Source organism: Pelobates fuscus, chromosome 3, assembly GCF_036172605.1.
Source record: "Pelobates fuscus isolate aPelFus1 chromosome 3, aPelFus1.pri, whole genome shotgun sequence".
Lineage (NCBI taxonomy): Eukaryota > Metazoa > Chordata > Amphibia > Anura > Pelobatidae > Pelobates > Pelobates fuscus.
The window spans coordinates 95,905,385-95,923,781 of NC_086319.1; the positions used below are offsets into that span (position 1 = coordinate 95,905,385).

The 18,397-nt window shown below is 37.8% G+C and overlaps 1 protein-coding gene across 1 annotated transcript in view; it reads left to right on the forward strand.

Annotated features, from left to right (window-relative positions):
* The first annotated feature begins 2,220 nt into the window (after positions 1-2,220).
* Positions 2,221-18,397, forward strand: part of NSG2 (neuronal vesicle trafficking associated 2) — a 96,381-nt gene continuing 80,204 nt past the window's right edge. The window contains exons 1-3 of the mRNA XM_063447369.1: positions 2,221-2,432; positions 2,970-3,146; positions 14,512-14,631. Of these exons, the coding sequence (XP_063303439.1) occupies positions 3,018-3,146; positions 14,512-14,631 (249 nt within the window). The 5' untranslated portion in view covers positions 2,221-2,432; positions 2,970-3,017. The remainder of the gene's footprint in view (positions 2,433-2,969; positions 3,147-14,511; positions 14,632-18,397) is intronic.

Sequence of the window (18,397 nt, forward strand, 5' to 3'; positions counted from 1 at the left end):
ACCAGAGTGTATCCTTTTCAAGCAATCATACTTCACTTAATCAAACTAAAAGTCTCTCATATCTCATAGACTGTTTTGCAGGTAGTTGCCCAACTATGTCATTATATCCTATGTGTATTTCGACTCCCTCCAGCCTCAGACAGAATTTTATGGGACATAACAGGAATTAAGGAATTATAGTCCAGCAAAGGCAGCCAACTCCTTGTACTCAAATTGAATGGACATACATTCTCAAAAGTAGGGCTTATCTTCCTTTTGTCTTCGGAACCCTGCGCTTAGAAAGGGTGAATGGTCAAAATCTAGAACCATGTTTTTTTTTTTTTTTTTTTTAATTTAAATCAGGGAGTAAAATAGTTTCATTGTCTGACAGCCAGGCTACAGGGACTTTGGAAGTCTGTGAGACAGACAGGGAGAAACTGTGCATCCTGTCCAATGTGTGATAGTATCATGTTGTGTGAGCTGATGACTGATTACAAAAACTGCACAAAACTGATATTACCAGCCAGGAGAGACTACATCTGCTAGCCCTGGGAGGCAGGCCTGTGACACAGAAATTAAACGGGTTTTTAATTCAGGAATGAAACATTTGAAAAAAATGAATGCAGGGACAGAGAATTTGTACCATAGCAACTTCATCAAGATGCAGTGGTTGTGATGCCCAGAGTGAGTCTTTAAACCAGGCTTCTCATACTTCAGCACCTCAAATGATTATTATGTGGCGGGGGTGTCACATTTAACTCACTTTCTCCCAGCAGACCGTCAGGGGAAACTAGTGCTGTGACATGCGTATGGTCTGGTGTGCTATTAAAAGGATGCCCGGTTTGACCTGGCCCATGATTTGTGGCATGTATGTTTGACAGTCCTTACCTAGCGCATTCAAATAATTCTGGAAGTTTTGGGCCATCAACATTTGGAGGTGTGTGGGTGGGCAGAGTTTTTGTTTAGTGACAATTTGGCTATTGTTGCTACATTTTTCCCATTCAAATTTAATTTGCTCCAATTTGGTGTTTCGTAAATAACTCTGACAGTTACTAAATACATTGGAATGAGTTTAATTGGGATACATTAATACATTGGAATGAGTTTAAAACTGTGGCTAAAATAGCCACGCCGTGACTATGGAGAATTATTGAACAATTTTCAAAATTTGGATTTAAATTCACTACAATTTGGAGTTGAGCAAATTAATATTGGAGTGCTCATATCTGTCTTTAAAAAGGAACTTTTACTTGCTAAATTCTAGCACAGCTTAACAGCTAACTATGATATTTTATGATATTTTTAATAAATCTTTTTACAATTATTTTCTTTTATTATTGTTTTAAAATGTATATGCGTTGCTAGGCAAAGCCCAGCAAACATTGCAAATGAGTAAACTCTTGCATTGCCACATGTATGTGTGCGGCTCTACTGGAGAACATTTTGAGCAACCGTGCATGGCCCTGAGGCATCATGGGACGGCGAAACAATAGTAGCACAGCAGAGGTAAGAAGTTTTTTTAAATTTATTTACTAATGTCTCCTGTATTATACCTCAGTAAATGTTGAAAGATTATTTAATGGGAGAAAAGGAAATGGAAATACCACATTTTTTGGTAGTAACAATTCCTTTTTGAAGGATTTTTGATGCATCCTGCACCTATATTGGACTTTACTATATGTATCCGTATAAATTGCTTAAAGTCCCTTAGGGGGAAACATTGCTGCAAAGAAGACAATTATTAAAAGGTATATTTATGTATTATCTGCTGTTGCTTCCTGTAAGAGTCACTGTTCCCTGTGTGTGTTCTCAGTGCTGTCTGCTGAGGTACAATGAGCCCTATAATTGATAATGAACTATTTATGTCATGGGTTAATTCACATTTCCTGATGTATGGTAAACTGCATGGTCTGGTGGATTGCTTTTAATCTGGTCTCCAAGGAAACATGTCATGTATTTTTACATTTAAAGTGCGTAATATGTCTCTTAGAGAAAAAAAAAAAAAGAAGTCTTACATACACATAGAAAAAAGTACTTTGTATCTCTGGTACTTAGGTCATTTCACAATAACCTACAAGACCTAGTCAGATAATGCTTTTCTTTCCCAGACTGAGTATTATTGCCATAGTAACACAACGATAAGTCATCTAACATGCCAGTTCCACATCCTCCTCCTTATTCTGTAGGAGGTATTATTGAGTGTGTAGGCAATGCAGTGGCAGGACTAATTCTTCAAGACTAGTTTAGTGTTCTGCTTTTTGGACACCAGGTGGCAGCAGTGCTCAGGGGTTCAGGGATGAAGCTTCAGCCGTAGTGTCGCAGGAGCTAAGCTTCTTTTTGCCTTCAGTACCTCTAGGAAGCCCCTGTATTCAGAATCTCTATCCGCTTCAGGACTAGGGACAGCGCCTGGATCAGCTCCTGCAGACCTATCTATTGAAGTATCACGCCTGTCAGTGAGTATCCCCTTCTTCTGTGTATCAACTGCTGTTCCATGTGCAAAGAAACCCCCCCAACCCCCTTGCATGCAGAACTATGGGTGTCTGTTTGTGCTGCATTAATCAGGCAGATGTAGCCTGTATGTCTAGTTCTGGAACAGAATGCTGTATATAGCCATTAGCTGCAGATAGCGTTCACTATAGGGTGGGTGCTTTAAATACCATAACTACTGCATTAAAGGGAGGTAAAGGTATGGTGAACAGGGAAATAGCTACAATAATTGCACTAACCCCTAATGACTGAATTATTATAGCTATACAAAAACAAGCCAGCTTTATCAAAATGTGATTTTCACTCATTTAACTGTGGCAAGGCTGTATTGATAAATAAATGCTATATTAGCAAGATATTCCATATTAGCACATCATCGTTAGGGTCCAGATTGTGATGGTGGCATAACATATGATTTGTGTTTAAATGGTTGATACTGACTTGCTATGTAGACTGCTTTTGCGAACTCAATCCTTTCTGTTTTCTTTTATTTTTATTTCTAGCAAGGAATATATTCATCAACTTAGAGGTGTAGACTGAAAGGAGCAAGGATGGTGAAACTGGGGAGTAATCTGAGCGATAAGAACAGCAAAGATCCTTCTGGGGAAGATGGTTTTCAAACAGTACCCTTGATCACTCCCTTGGATGTAAATCATCTGCAGTTCCCAGCCCCTGAAAAGGTAACTAAGTGTGTGATTTCAGTTTCTCAATCCCAATCTGTAGTCATATTTTAAATTCTCGCATGACCCACACATCTATCAGTCTGTCAACTATATCCTATATCTCTGCATGGGTCATTAAATTAGCAATATAGATCTAACCTGCACACATCAATGTCATCGGAGCTAATCTCTCCAACAAAAATACCCTTATTTTCGACAACAGCAAATGACTGCCTTTGTTGTGTTATTAGTTTACTGTGATATTTTGGAGGAACTGGGCAAGCTTATTTTCCCCATAGGTGGGGCACTTTGTGGCATTACAGCTATTATTTTGGAAAATGAGTGTCAACCTGTGTGTATAAACTGTTAGGGGATTAATTGCTTAACTGGGAATCTTTGACGAGAGACTTTTAGGCCAAAAATAGCTAAAGATAAAAAATAAATTTAAAAAATTCAGCTATTTTATCACTTCTTCTATTTTGGCTTAGATACTGTGAAACCCTCCTAAATTCTCCACAAATACCCAGTTAGTGAATAAATCCTGTGTCTTTAATGTTTAGTGTAGCTAACACTGAGATAGTATATTTGGATGGCTGTGACTGTTATATGGAGCAAATACAAACAGCTGCAGTATGATGAATATGTATGATATTTTTCGTTAACTTCATCCCAACATGCTATTCAAGCCGAATATTCATGATTAACCCCTTAAGAACACAACTTCAGAAATAAAATGGAATCGTGACAGAATATTTCCGACATATATCGTTAAGGGGCTAAAGGACACATAAAGTATTGATATATAATATAAATACACAAAAGTAAGCAGTATATCACAGAACTCAAAATATCTTCCTTATTAGAATGCTCACTACAGTTTCTATATCCATATTAAAGATTAAAAATATGAACTTTTTTAATACCATTTTCTATAAAATAATGAATATACCTATTAAACTTTAAGATGTCAAGGCATTCAGGCCTCACAGAGACGGTTCATCCAAAATTGCAAATGAACAAAGTAGAATATAGAGTTATTTAAATGAAACGTGACTTTCTGTAGATCGTATTACTGCCCATTAAATGAAGAGATCATACAAACTGCAGTTGAAATATTTCACCTTATTCACATGGTATGCACGTATTGAATTTATAATATAATCCACAATCACGATACAGCATTGCTCTTCCTAGCAACTGCATTATGTGAACACTGAGATGTCTGCCAGACTGGTTGCTTTGCAATGAATTCCTTCAATAGAATATCTTTAAACCCTTAAGGACACATGACATGTGTGACATGTCATGATTCCCTTTTATTCCAGAAGTTTGGTCCTTAAGGGGTTAAATCAGTTCTAATATCCACAGTGCATTATTTTCCTACACGCCCCACCTTTATTGGCTGTAGCTAACAGAAAGACAGTTGGATAACACACTTTTCTCTGTATATTTAACACTATTTTTGGCAGTAGATTCTCCCCATTGCCTCGAAACAGTACAACAGTGAGCACACAATTCATTGAATTCTGATTAAATCCTGTTAGTAATTTAACACATTTAACAAAAACACCTCTTTCTTATTTCGTGTGATGTAGTACCATCTACATCATCACGTTTATTTCTGTGCACCCTGCATATTAAAATAAGTTACAGTAAATAATGTAGTCAGTAAACAGCTCATTTCGAAAGCAGTTTCCACATCAATGCCTTCTTGCCGTGTTAGTGCTTAGGAACTGTGGGCATAGTTATTAATAAAGTGTGAATTGTCAGAAATTCCCCAGGGAATTGCAATGTTGGATCTAAATTGGCAAATTTGAAAAAAATCACCAACTCAGCTGTGTTTCCACCTCGGCTGATCTGGCCTCCATTTAGCAATTCTCTGGCGAATCCCTGACAATGTACAGTTTGGTAAATAACTCTGCATAGATGTTGAGAGTTATTCTCTGAACTGAAAATTCTGTCACTTTGCCTAAATTTAGCACATTTTGGTTCTCTAATGGTTATGAATTGGTGTTTAGCAGATAAAGCCCAACCTATTACCTTCCATCAAACAATTTGCTTTACAGTTCCAAGAATCCAATCACTGTGTTACTTAAATCTTTCCTGGTATCTTACTTTGTGAATATCGTGTGTCTGTGTGTGTGTCTGTGTGTTTGTATGTATATGTGAAATAAGATAAAGAGGGTCGGTTTCATTAAATGGCTTGTCTGATTGAATTTTGAGCCTTGATATTAAGCTTTTGTTTGGTTTGTATAATAAATTTTTTCTGTGTTTACAGTTATATATCTCTCCCCACACATGCTTTCAGTGTAAATTGACTTTCAATAACAATAGATTTTTTCAATGTTTGGGCAATGCAGTAATATTAGGATCATACTGTGTCAGCTCAGATGCTGTTGGCAATAATGTTTCATTGCTGATTTCTGTACAAACCAATACAGTTAATATAATTTTTTTTAAAGTAATTTATTTTCTCGTGTTTCTAAATTCTGCTTTGATAGACTGTGTCAGTCCAGAACTCACAATGCAGGCACATAACGCTATTCAATGACACTACACACTGCAGTGTACTCTAACTAGTATTATTTTAAAAGTAAATTCCCAATTAAGAGGAAGGCAGCTAGCAAAACCATTTATGTCTGCTAGAATAAATTATGTGAGAACCAACCAGAGTCTGAACGTCAGGCAGGCTTTGTTTCTATCCAAGTGGCATTCTATCAGTTTCTACCTCCTTGTATACATTTATTATATGATGGGCATTATAGGGCCCATATAGGGCATATAAGGCACCTAAAAATCTATCAGTGTTGTTATTTGGCAGTTTTTAAGTGTAGTGGGTTAATGCAGTAAAAAAATAAATATATATATATATATATATAAATATAAACAATAAAATAAATTAAATCAATTTTGTCACCTTGATATCTTTTAATTTGTTTTTTTTTTTCTATGCTATCACCTGCCAATTTCTGACACATACAACTGTAAATTAAATGCAAATACTTTAAGCTTTAACTTCACAGACTGGCTGTCTTTACAGAAATACAAAGAGGCACATATTTTAGAAAGGGAATGCACATGTTTTTTTTTTCACAGTGCATTTGATTGTGGTAAATTCAAGCATAAATTGCAATAAATTAAGCCAAAAAGACCAAGTTGGGAAAAGTGCTGAATGCAAGAATCTTTGTAATTCTGCAAATTGATCGAAAATGTATAATTAATTTTTCACATCAGCACAGTTTGCTGTTTAGTAAATAAGCCCCAAAAGTGAGAAACAAAAGGGCATGAAGACGTGTGCACTAAGGAGAGATAAGGGGACATACATGCTTATGCTCAGAGAATGGTAAAGGTACAACTGAACAAAACACACACTGTTTAACTAACACAAACTTTCACTGAAACACACACCCTCACTGACAGACATACACACTCACTCACTCATTCACAGTTACACTCACTCAAAGTTACACACACTCACTGACAGACACACACTCACATTCACTGACGAACACACACATTCACCGACAAACACACATACACACACATGCACACACACTTACTGACAGATACTCACTCAGTGTCAGAAACGCATCAAATCAGAATCAGACACACACCAAATCAGAGTCACACACACACACACTGAGCCACACATATACTCACTGACAGACACACACATACATATTCACTGACAGACACACATTCACTGATAGACACACATACACTAGCTGACACACACACACACTCAGTGACAGACATACACATTCACTAACAAATGCATACACACTCACTGGCAGACACACACTGACAGACACACATACAAACTCACTGACAAACACATACACACTCTCACTGAGAAACACACATACACACTCACCGACAAACCCACATACACACTCACTGACAAACACATACACTCTCAGTGACAAACACACATACACTCTCAGTGACAAACAAACACACATACACTCTCAGTGACAAACAAACACATATACACTCTTACTGACAAACACACATACACTCTTTGACAGACAAACATACAAACTCACTGACAAACACATATACACTCTTTGATAAATACATATACACTGTCATTGACAAACACACATACACTCTCGGAACAAAGGATATAGGTAGCTCCAAAATAAATTCAATATTGTGGTAAGTAATAAAAAAAAGGTACCAAGTAAAAGATAAAAGATGTCCTTTCTGAGGTTTTTAAAGTCTTCAAATGTTGAATAAGATGTCTCCGGAGTGGTATCACACATCAATGGCATATGCAAAAGAGAAAATAGGAGACCAATAGTGCAGTATTGTAAGTATATGGACTATAGGCAACATAGAACTAAAAATTGCCAACTCACATTTTTCAGAGCTATAACCAGCTCTCGGTAAAACAGCTTACAGTGGTATTTCAACTCCCCACTTGTAGGATATCCCTCAGATGGTAGCTGTAGTGTAGTGTATATGCAATTAAAGAAAAAGAAGGCCCATAGTGCTCTCCATATTTTCAAATATGTAATAGTAAAATGAAATGTACTTACAATTTTGAGAGCAGACAAACCGCTCTATGGTAACAGCGTGCGTGGAACAATCCCAACCTAGGATACTTTTGATGATGGACCTGATGTGTATGGGAAATAGGTTGTGCCAGGTACAAATAAAATAAAATAAAAACTAAAAGTATAAAAGACTGCCCCAAAGCAAATAGGTAGTCTAAAAATCTTACTCACTTTTGTTGCCAACGGTTTAGACATTAATGGCTGTGTGTAGAGTTATTTTGAGGAGACAGCAAATTTACACTGTTATAGAGGCTGTATACTTGTTACTTTACCTTGTAGCAGAGTGTAATTTCTTCAGTGTTGTCACATGAAAAGATATAATAAAATATTTACAAAAATGTGAGGGGTGTACTCACTTTTGTGAGATACTGTATACTGTATATATCAGTGCCCACTTCTTACTCTTTCTCTTGACCCATTATAAAACCATTATATATATATATATATATATATATATAATGGTTTTTCTTTCTCTTGACCCATTATAAAACCATTATATATATATATATATATATATATATATATATATATATATATATATATATATATATATATATAATGGTTTTATAATGGGTCAAGAGAAAGAGTAAGAAGTGGAAAGTATATATATATAATGGAGATATTTGACATCAAGGAACTTACATACAGAATAGAACAGAGACAAGAGTTGAGGAATGTCGTGCTCAAACGATCTTACACTAATCAGCCACAACAAATCCACTAACAGTGGAAAGTGAATAACATTAATTATAGTGTTAGAATGGCACATGTCAAGGGGTGGGATATATTAGGCAGCAAGTGAACAGTCATTTCTTGAATTTCATGTGTTGGGAGCAGGAAAATGGGCAGACTCTCCAAAATGGCAATTATTGTGGGGTGTTCCTGTTATGCAGTGGTTAGTACCTACCAAAAGTGGTGCAAAGAAGGACAACTAGTGAACATGTGTCAGGTCCATAGTCACCCAGGGCTCATTGATAACATGGGGAGCAAAGGCTTGACCATCTGGTCCGTTCACACAGAATAACTACTGTAGCTCACATTGCTGAAACCTTAAAGCTGGCATTGATAGAAAGGTGTCATAACATGCAGTGCATCACAGTTTATACTGCCTATGGGGCTGTGTTCCCTGCCTAAAGTGCCTTTAACTGGACCATGGAGCAATGGAAGATGGTTGCCTCATCTAATGAATTACGTTTTCTGTTAGATCAGGTGGATTTCCAGGTGCATGTGCGTTGTATACCTGTGAAAGAGATGGCAGCAGGATACAAAGGCAGTGTGATGCTCTTTTCATTGTTTTGCTGGGAAACCATGGGTCCTTGCATTCATGTGCATGTTACTTTGACTGTATCACCTACCTAGAGATTGTTGCAGACAACGTAACCCTTGATGGCAGAGGCCTCTTTCAGCAGGATAATGCACCCTGCTACACTGTGAAAATTGTTCAGGAATGGTTTGAGAAACATTACAAAGAGATCAGGGTGCTCAATCTGAATGAGCATCTGTGGGATGTGCTTAAACAACAAATCCGATCCATGAAGACCACACTTCCATCTCACAGGACTTAAAGGATCTGCTGCCTAAGTCTTCGTGCAAGATACAACAGGATGCATTCAGGACTTGTGGAGTTCATGCCTCAACACATTAGAGCAGTATTCTCAGCACGAGGTGGACCTGCACTATATTAGGCAGGTGGTTTGTATCCCGTGGCTGATCAGTGTACAATCTATGAGGAAAGAGTAAAGACTCACTAGAGAAAAAACAGTATGTCAGAGAGGGGTAGGGATTGATGGATAAAATTACTAGTAAAAGTGAAGTGTGGAAGAACCAAACAGCGGCAGCAGCAATTGTGAGTTGGGCTATGAAGGCGAAGGAACTGTTGAGGACAAGTAAAATCAGAGAAGCGTCACTCAGGAAGATGGTAAGCTTTCCTAAAGAGAGGCATGTTATCATTGACTTTTTAAAGGACTAGAGACCAGGGCAGAGTCTGATGGCACAGGTGGAGGGAATTCCAAAGGAACAGGGCAGCCCTTAAAAAAAATCTGCAGAATAGAGTTGGCAGTGTAGGTATGAGCAGATGTCAGGAAAAGGTAATTTGTACAGTGAAGGGAATGTATTTGTTGAGTAAAGAGTAAAAGTAGTGAGACATGGAGTTAGTGAGGGCTCCTTGAATTGGATCCTGGAGGGAACAGAAAGCCAATATAATGATTGGAAAATGGGTGAGCTTTGAGAGGAGAGCCTGTCAGGAAGATGGGCCTGGCTGCAGCATTCTTTGTAAGCTCATATGAGCAGGGCCTTCTTCACCTTTGAGGATTATCGTTCTATAATTTTAAAGCACTGGGGAATATGTTGGCGCTATATAAATCCCAATAATAATTAACACTGAATAAACAGGAGTAAGATAAGGGCATTTTAGTCTATTGCAAATAGATCTGCTAACCTTGTTGGGAGAATGGAACTTGAGTCAAAAACAGGCTTGTTATATATGTAAATAAAAGTTAATAGCAAATTAGTTGTGTTTCTAGCCAAATTGGCACATGGAGCATTTCAGGTTATATATTGGACTTACCTGGACCCTAAAACGTCAGCAGTAGAATGGCTATGCCAATATGTTCTTGTCCTAAACTTTGAAAGCATGTGTTATGACCACATTTAGCAACTTAGTTTATAACATGCATATTTAATTCATTTAAGACATTTGTAATTTCAATGCAGTTTGTCCATTTTATGGCGATATAATGGGTAATTATGTACAAATTGCCTTCATATAATAATAATTAAAGAGCACTCTGATTCATTCAAAAGTAAAATAAAGCAATGTGTCTGCTTAATTGAAAGTGTGTGGAAGCATTTTCCTCCTCAATTTCTTCAAAGTATATATGTGACACAATGAACAACAGAATACACGTACACACAAAATACACTGCTCAAAAAAATAAAGGGAACAAAAAAAATAACACATCCTAGATCTGAATGAATTAAATATTCTTCTGAAATACTTTGTTCTTTACATAGTTGAATGTGCTGACAACAAAATCACACAAAAATTACAAAATAGAAATCAAAATGTTCAACCCATGGAGGTCTGGATTTGGAGTCACACTCAAAATTAAAGTGGAAAAATACACTACAGGCTGATCCAACTTTGATGTAATGTCCTTAAAACAAGTCAAAATGAGGCTCAGTAGTGTGTGTGGCCTCCACGTGCCTGTATGACCTCCCTACAACGCCTGTGCATGCTCCTGATGAGGTGGCGGATGGTCTCCTGAGGGATCTCCTCCCAGACCTGGACTAAAGCATCTGCCAACTCCTGGACAGTCTGTGGTGCAACGTGACAATGGTGGATGGAGCGAGACATGATGTCCCAGATGTGCTCAATTGGATTCAGGTCTGGGGAACAAGCGGGCCAGTACATAGCATCAATGCCTTCGTCTTGCAGGAACTGCTGACACACTCCAGCCACATGAGGTCTAACATTGTCTTGCATTAGGAGGAACCCAGGGCCAACCGCACCAGCATATGGTCTCACAAGGGGTCTGAGAATCTCATCTCTGTACCTAATGGCAGTCAGGCTACCTCTGGCGAGCACATGGAGGGCTGTATGGCCCCCCAAAGAAATGCCACCCAACACCATTACTGACCCACTTCCAAACTGGTCATGCTGTAGGATGTTGCAGGCAGCAGAACGTTTTCCATGGCATCTCCAGAATCTGTCACGTCTGTCATGTGCTCAGTGTGAACCTGCTTTCATCTGTGAAGAGCACAGGGCGTCAGTGGCGAATTTGCCAATCTTGTTGTTCTCTGGCAAATGCCAAACGTCCTTCATGGTGTTGGGCTGTAAGCACAACCCCCACCTGTAGATGTCGGGCCCTCATACCACCCTCATGAAGTCTGTTTCTGACCATTTGAGCAGACACATGCACATTTGTGGCCTGCTGGAGGTCATTTTGTAGGGCTCTGGCAGTGCTCCTCCTGTTCCTCCTTGCACAAAGGCGGAGGTAGCGGTCCTGCTGCTGGGGTGTTGCATTCCTACGGCCTCCTCCACGTCTCCTGATGTACTGGCCTGTCTCCCGGTAGCGCCTCCATGCTCTGGACACTACGCTGACAGACACAGCAACTTGCCACAGCTCGCATTGATGTGCCATCCTGGATGAGCTGCACTACCTGAGCCACTTTTGTGGGTTGTAGACTCTGTCTCATGCTACCAGTAGAGTGAAAGCACTGCCAGCATTCAAAAGTGACCAACACATCAGCCAGGAAGCATAGGAACTGAGAAGTGGTCTGTGATCACCACCTGCAGAACCACTCCTTTATTGGGGGTGTCTTGCTAATTGCCTATAATTTGCCTATAAACAAGCCTGTTGTCTATCCCATTTGCACAACAGCATGTGAAATTGATTGTCACTCAGTGTTGCTTCCTAAATGGACAGTTTGATTTCACAAAAGTGTGATTGACTTGGAGTTACATTGTGTTGTTTAAGTGTTCCCTTTATTTTTTTGAGCAGTGTATATTTCTAATGTAGCTGTATTGTAATCTTGTATATTATTTAGAGTGTCAGTACATCAGCAATAATTTAGAAAAGATCACGATGTACAGTTCAGAATCAGATTGTAAGTAATTGATAATAAAATGCTAATATGGACGGCTGATAAGAAAGTGGGTGAAATGTCTTAAACAAGGAATACAACCACTTTCAGATCTTCTCATCTGGCTTCTATGACAAAGATACCAGCATTTTATATATTTTATATTAAAGGTGTCTACTTTTGCATACCAATGAGCCCTACACATTTCAGTAAAACAAATTAACTTATTTGAGTACATTTAATGCATTCTACTTTATTGGTCACTTGCATAACATCACACATAATATTCTGTACAACTCTGGAGATCATATTTCTAGAAGGGCATACTAGCATTAGAGAACATTTAAGCCTGCATAATGCATTATACTGAGAAATCGCGAAAGTTGTACATACGGTGGAATTAAGAAGGGATAATATGACATCAACTTTGGCATATTTCAAGGGGTTTGATTAAATATTAGATCGTGCCATTTCCTGTAGGAAGCAGCGAGCAAGAACAAGGGTAAATAGGGTTACTATTAGTAAATTAGTGTTTTCAATGTAATCCCAATGCAAAATTGACACACAGACATTTGCTACCATTAACATCACTGACGCCAGAAATAGTTATCAACTTAAAACCATAATGAACATCAGTCTTCATGATTAATCACACAATTTCAAGATCGATACACCAAAATCTCAACATTAAGGCCAAATAAAGTTGATCCTTGAAAAGATCTAGCCCAATTGTTTGATCCCTTTCACATTGCAGTTGTGCTAATAATAGTTGCCATGTGTGTCTTTAACCTGCTGCATTTTAAATCCACATTGATATATGCTTAGTTTTCTTTAAACATGTTCAGATAACACATATTTATGTCTGTTTGTTGTGTGTTTGTTATCACTTTTGCTGTTATTTTGTTACAGTGCTTATTTGTTCATTATTTGCATTATAATAACTTTGGTGATGTTGCTCAGAACCATCACCAGCTCAGAGCAGTTTGATTTTGTTTAATTTTAAGAAAAGGTGTTTTCTGTGCTTTGGCACCTCCTGTCTGCGATTGAATTGCTAAGTGTTTAATGGTTCCACTAATATGTTGACAAGTCTTCTTCATTAAGATTACGATCGCTTAAGCCTGAATGCTTAATAGTAATATTTACCCCATAATATGAAATTTGATGAAGTTACATATTTAGGTTACATCGGGGTACACCAGGGAGGACAATAGTCCCTGGGCCCCTAGCATACAGTGTTGGTAAGTCACAGTATAATAACACCATCTTTCTTTTGACTATAAGCAACTGGAGAGATTTGGGAATTTATGTTGGCAGAGTACTTTAGGCGTGCAGTACAGAAGGTAACAGGCAGTCATTTTTCAGGGGCTTTGCTAGCCCAACATAGTGGGCGGGTAGCCTGCAATGTAATGTTCTATAGACCATAACTGTCACACTTGAATATTTGAATGATGACTAAGATTGGTAATGTTCACGTGCAAAACAAGGCCATTCATTTGTACATGCATACCAGACCAAAAGACGCCAGCCTTACGCTGAGGATTGACAGGTAGGGTCGAAACATTGCTATTCATTTGCTTCAATAAAACTGCTGTTTTGGCTTTCACCAAAGTGCCTAGACGACTACTTTATTTCATATAATTAACGTGGGGTTTGGCCATCTCTGGATCTGGTGTACCTTGGCAGGCTGGTGAGTGCAGTTTCCTTCATTCTAGCCCTACCCTGAGGGACATGATCATGTTGTAGATATGTGGAATGACCCACCAGCAGAAGTAAAGATAGAGTGAATACGGATCTTAAAATGGCATGTTGCTGCCTTGAACATGAAAATAACAATCAATCCTTCCTATAGGTATAAATCTAGTAAAACTACATGGGTTATTTGTTGTCAAAAAGCAATATATCTACACACTATGCAGTACATTTGTTATCATTTTTATTGCATATTATACGTGAAATGCATTCATTTTGCCCCTGAGCAGGTTTATTAGTGTCAAGTTATACTATTATTCTATACTGTAAATATATATTCTTTTTCTATATGATAAGAGCCCACAGGCTGGTCTCTGGATAATTTGAAATCAGGCTTATCACATTTTGTTGTATAAATCACATTGAAGATGATTCAGTTTGTGTTCCATCACAGGCTTAAGATTAAGATGCAAATTCATATATTACACTATCTGTATCTGTCACGACTTGCAGTTTCAGATGTCTTATCTGTAAACATACAATTGTTTTAGGTTGTGGTGAAGACAAGGACAGAGTACCAATCGGAACAAAAGAACAAGGGAAAAATCAGAGTGCCAAAAATTGCTGAGTTCACTGTCAGCTTCACGGATGGGGTGACAGAGAGATTAAAGGTCAGTCAAATATAGTTTGGTTTTATTTTTATTTTTAAAGTCTTATGGTGTCATTTTCTTTAGAACTCTAAGGAAGACAAAATCATTTGAAATGTAATTTACGTAACTCCAATTTGAACAATATTGACAGCATATGATCATTATTTTTACCTTAACAAGTTATGTTATGTTTAATTGAAATTACTGTTGTGGAAAAAAATAGTATTTTGTTCCGTGTTAATATACTCATTGCATCAAAGTTGCAACCAATCAGAATTTGACGATTCAGCAAATTAACAGTTCAAGTTCCTGCTTTCTGCTTTAGAGAGCAACCCTGAAAGTATAGGCAATTTCTTAAGTGCATCATAACTAATAAAAAAAAAAAACTTTAGATGTCAAAAGCACTTTATATTGTTTTTGTTAATATCTTTGAAGCATTCTAAAGAGTTTTAATTTAAAGGGACACTATAGTCACCAGAACAACTACAGCTTATTGTATTTGTTCTGGTGAGGATAATCAGTCCCTTCAGGCTTTTTGCAGTAAACTCTGTCTCTTCAGAGAAAATGCAGTGTTTACATTACAGCCTAATGATAACTTCACTGGCCACTGCTCAGATGGCTGCTAGAGGTGCTTCCTGGGGCAGTGCTGCATAGTGAGCAGCACTGTCATTCCGTGTTTCCACCCTCTGCATGCAGACACTGAACTTTCCTCATAGAGATGTATGGGTATTCACCAATAGTGAGACAATTTATACAGCTGGTTCGGGTTGAAAAATAAGAAGATATCTGACTTAAAATAAAATAAAATAAAAATATAATGAGACAATGTAAGTCAGGTATGGTTAAAGACATAGATGACTTGTTATAGAAGCTGCTGCTAAAGATCAAACATTTCCTGATTCGGAAAATTGAAATTGGGTTGATCTTCAGTTTATGGACATTAGGATTGCAGATAACCTAATAAACATTTAGTTTTCTGAGAAGTGACTGAAGATGGAATTTTACACATGTGTTTGTTTGCCCTATCCTATGTATGCAGTTATAGGCTTATTTTCAAATGTGTGAGTTAGCACAACCATGGCTGATGTGTTAAGAGACTTTACAGTCATGGTATCATTCAACAGTGAACTGTGATAAATTGCAAATTAAATATCAAAATTCAGATGAACTATCCAGTCTGAGAAATAATTATTTTTTCGCCAAGTTTTTCCATTTATAAAAATTCCTCCTTATTGAATAACACCTAAAGTATGTGAATTATGTATTTTCTCCTAAAAGCTTGTCATTACAAATTTCTGTAAATCCAATAAAAAAGAAATTATATAGGATATGTGCCCTGATCTAATATGTTTGAAAAAGCTTTTCATATGATTTAATATTTTTGAATGAACATTTTAAATTATTTCATATTTTGAAAACATATTGTAATATTTTTCGATATATGATTTTTTAATGATACATTTTTGATATTTTAATATTTAAAAAAAATCAAAAAAATAAAATTCTATCCAGAAACATCATATAATTTGAAAACCTCATCCAAAAATATTAAATCCAAGCCATGATATGATATTATGGTCATGCTATGATTACTTTATTACATTGTCACAGTACCTAACATCCGTTCAGTCCTAAACCCATTTTTGACTTAATGAATTTGGTGGGACTTGAAATTAAAGTGGGGTGTTTTTCTTAAAAGCTCTGGTAAATTATTTTTTTCCTAAAAATCCCAGCAGTGAATGAAAAAACAAAAACACCCAAGCTCTGCCTTCTTACTAGTTTCCACTATAACCCGAACAGATAGAGGGCATGTGCAAAGTCAACAATTAAAGTTCATTTTCCTGTTTGTTTTAATACAAATCTTGATAGAAACGTTTCTAATTTACTTTGTTTCACAAAATTAGACTTCTTTAAATGCCAGCAACACAGTCAATATATACACTGTGCTTGTAATGTTGGACATGCTCTGTGTACACGTCAGGTAGCATGGTGCGATTGTCACTCAAATTAATTAACAGAGATACAGTTGCATCCCTAGTGTGATGAAGTTTGAGCCCACACTGTGCATCATCCAATGATAAGGCTGCTGGTACTTAGCAGCATGTCATTCACTCTCCAGCATGCTTTATATTGTGAATAATGGATTACCTTTGGATTGTAGTGGGGGTGTTAGTAATAATCGCTAGTGCCTAATCTTAATGTGTTGGATAATTTACTGTTGCCGATCATTTTTAAATGTCTGTACTCTATAGTCTCTATGTTGCGGGACAGGAAGTACGTTAACTTCTTGCATCACTTCCTTTTGCTATGCGGCCATTTTGCCTTTGAGATGTAACAAAGTTTAGTTTCTTATTTTTATTAAATTAGTCTGTTCCTGTTTTAGCAACCACTGACTAAGGATTCTTTATTACTTACCTTCATATGTATGCCCTGCTCTGACTTCTACATGCTGGTGCATTTGCTAATACAATGCTGATACATTTCAACATATGATGATAATGGAGGCCTTCCGGTGCTATCATATTTATCAACATACCTTTCATTATCCACATAGCATAAGTATCTTAGAGCTGCACGACCCTGGATACTAGTATAGCAGTAACCTTTATCAGACCATACCTCCCAAGGGTCCCTATTTAGGAGGGACAGTCCCTATTTTGTACCCAAACTCCTCTGTCCTCTTCTATCATAAAGCCCCTCTTTTCTAGGAGCTCCACATTATTGGAGTGTCAGAGCTCCACAGCAATAATACTCCCAGTAATGTGTCTTTAAACAACATCATTTTTTTTTATAAATCAGTCTGTGTAACTAAGAAACATTCTAAATTCTAGTTGCACAAATTATTATTAGTAAGTTACCTAAAATTTATCAAAACAGCCTCGCCCCTGGCCACATCCTCTGTCCATCGGAAAATGTTATATGATCAGACAGAGTGAGGAGAACACATTCAAAACGATAATGCCAGTACTACAACAAAGGGAAAATTAGAGATTTTGGGTGATATGAAATAGATAATCCCTGATTTACAAATTATCATAACAGGCACATAGTCGCCATATGGGCAGGTGGAATTACCCACCAAAACCTATCCCAAAAACATACTGACACTAATGTATGGGTCAATATGTCTACAGCTTTATTAATGTTGATAACAATAAATTAAAGTCATTGCCCAGCCCCCAGCCCCCAGCCCTCCATATAACATCATATGTCCCAGAAACAAAAGGCAATGACCCATCATTTCCGTAAATATAAATAACATAAACAACAGTAATAACAAACATCATAAACATAATATAAGCAGGGCCGGCGTGTCCATAAGGCGGCACAGGCGGCCGCCTTAGGGCGCAACACGAGGGGGGGCGCAAAAATCCGAATCCTGGGCCCTTTACCTGTGACTCGCATATTAAAAATATTTCCTGCTCCTGATTTGCTGCCCGGTTCCCAGTGCTGCTCTGATATGTCAGAGGAGTCTGATGGGCGGGGCTTCCTCCTCCCTGCATTCCAACTCCCCGGCGGTCTCAGTTGAACTGAGCTCAGGCCCAGTGTGCAGCTTCCCTGCATTGAATCACTGCTGTACCTGGACAGGACACACACAGAGCTATTGATTGGCCCGGCAGCATCACCAGTGAGCAGGTAAGGAGAGCGGCATGTCAGATGGTTAAATTAACCCCCTCCTTACCCCATCCCTCTAGCTGTGTGTCACTTTGTTCTTAGCCCTGTTTCAGTCTGTCCCAATAATCCCCTCACCCCTAGCCCTGTGTCACTGTACCCCTAATCTACTCCC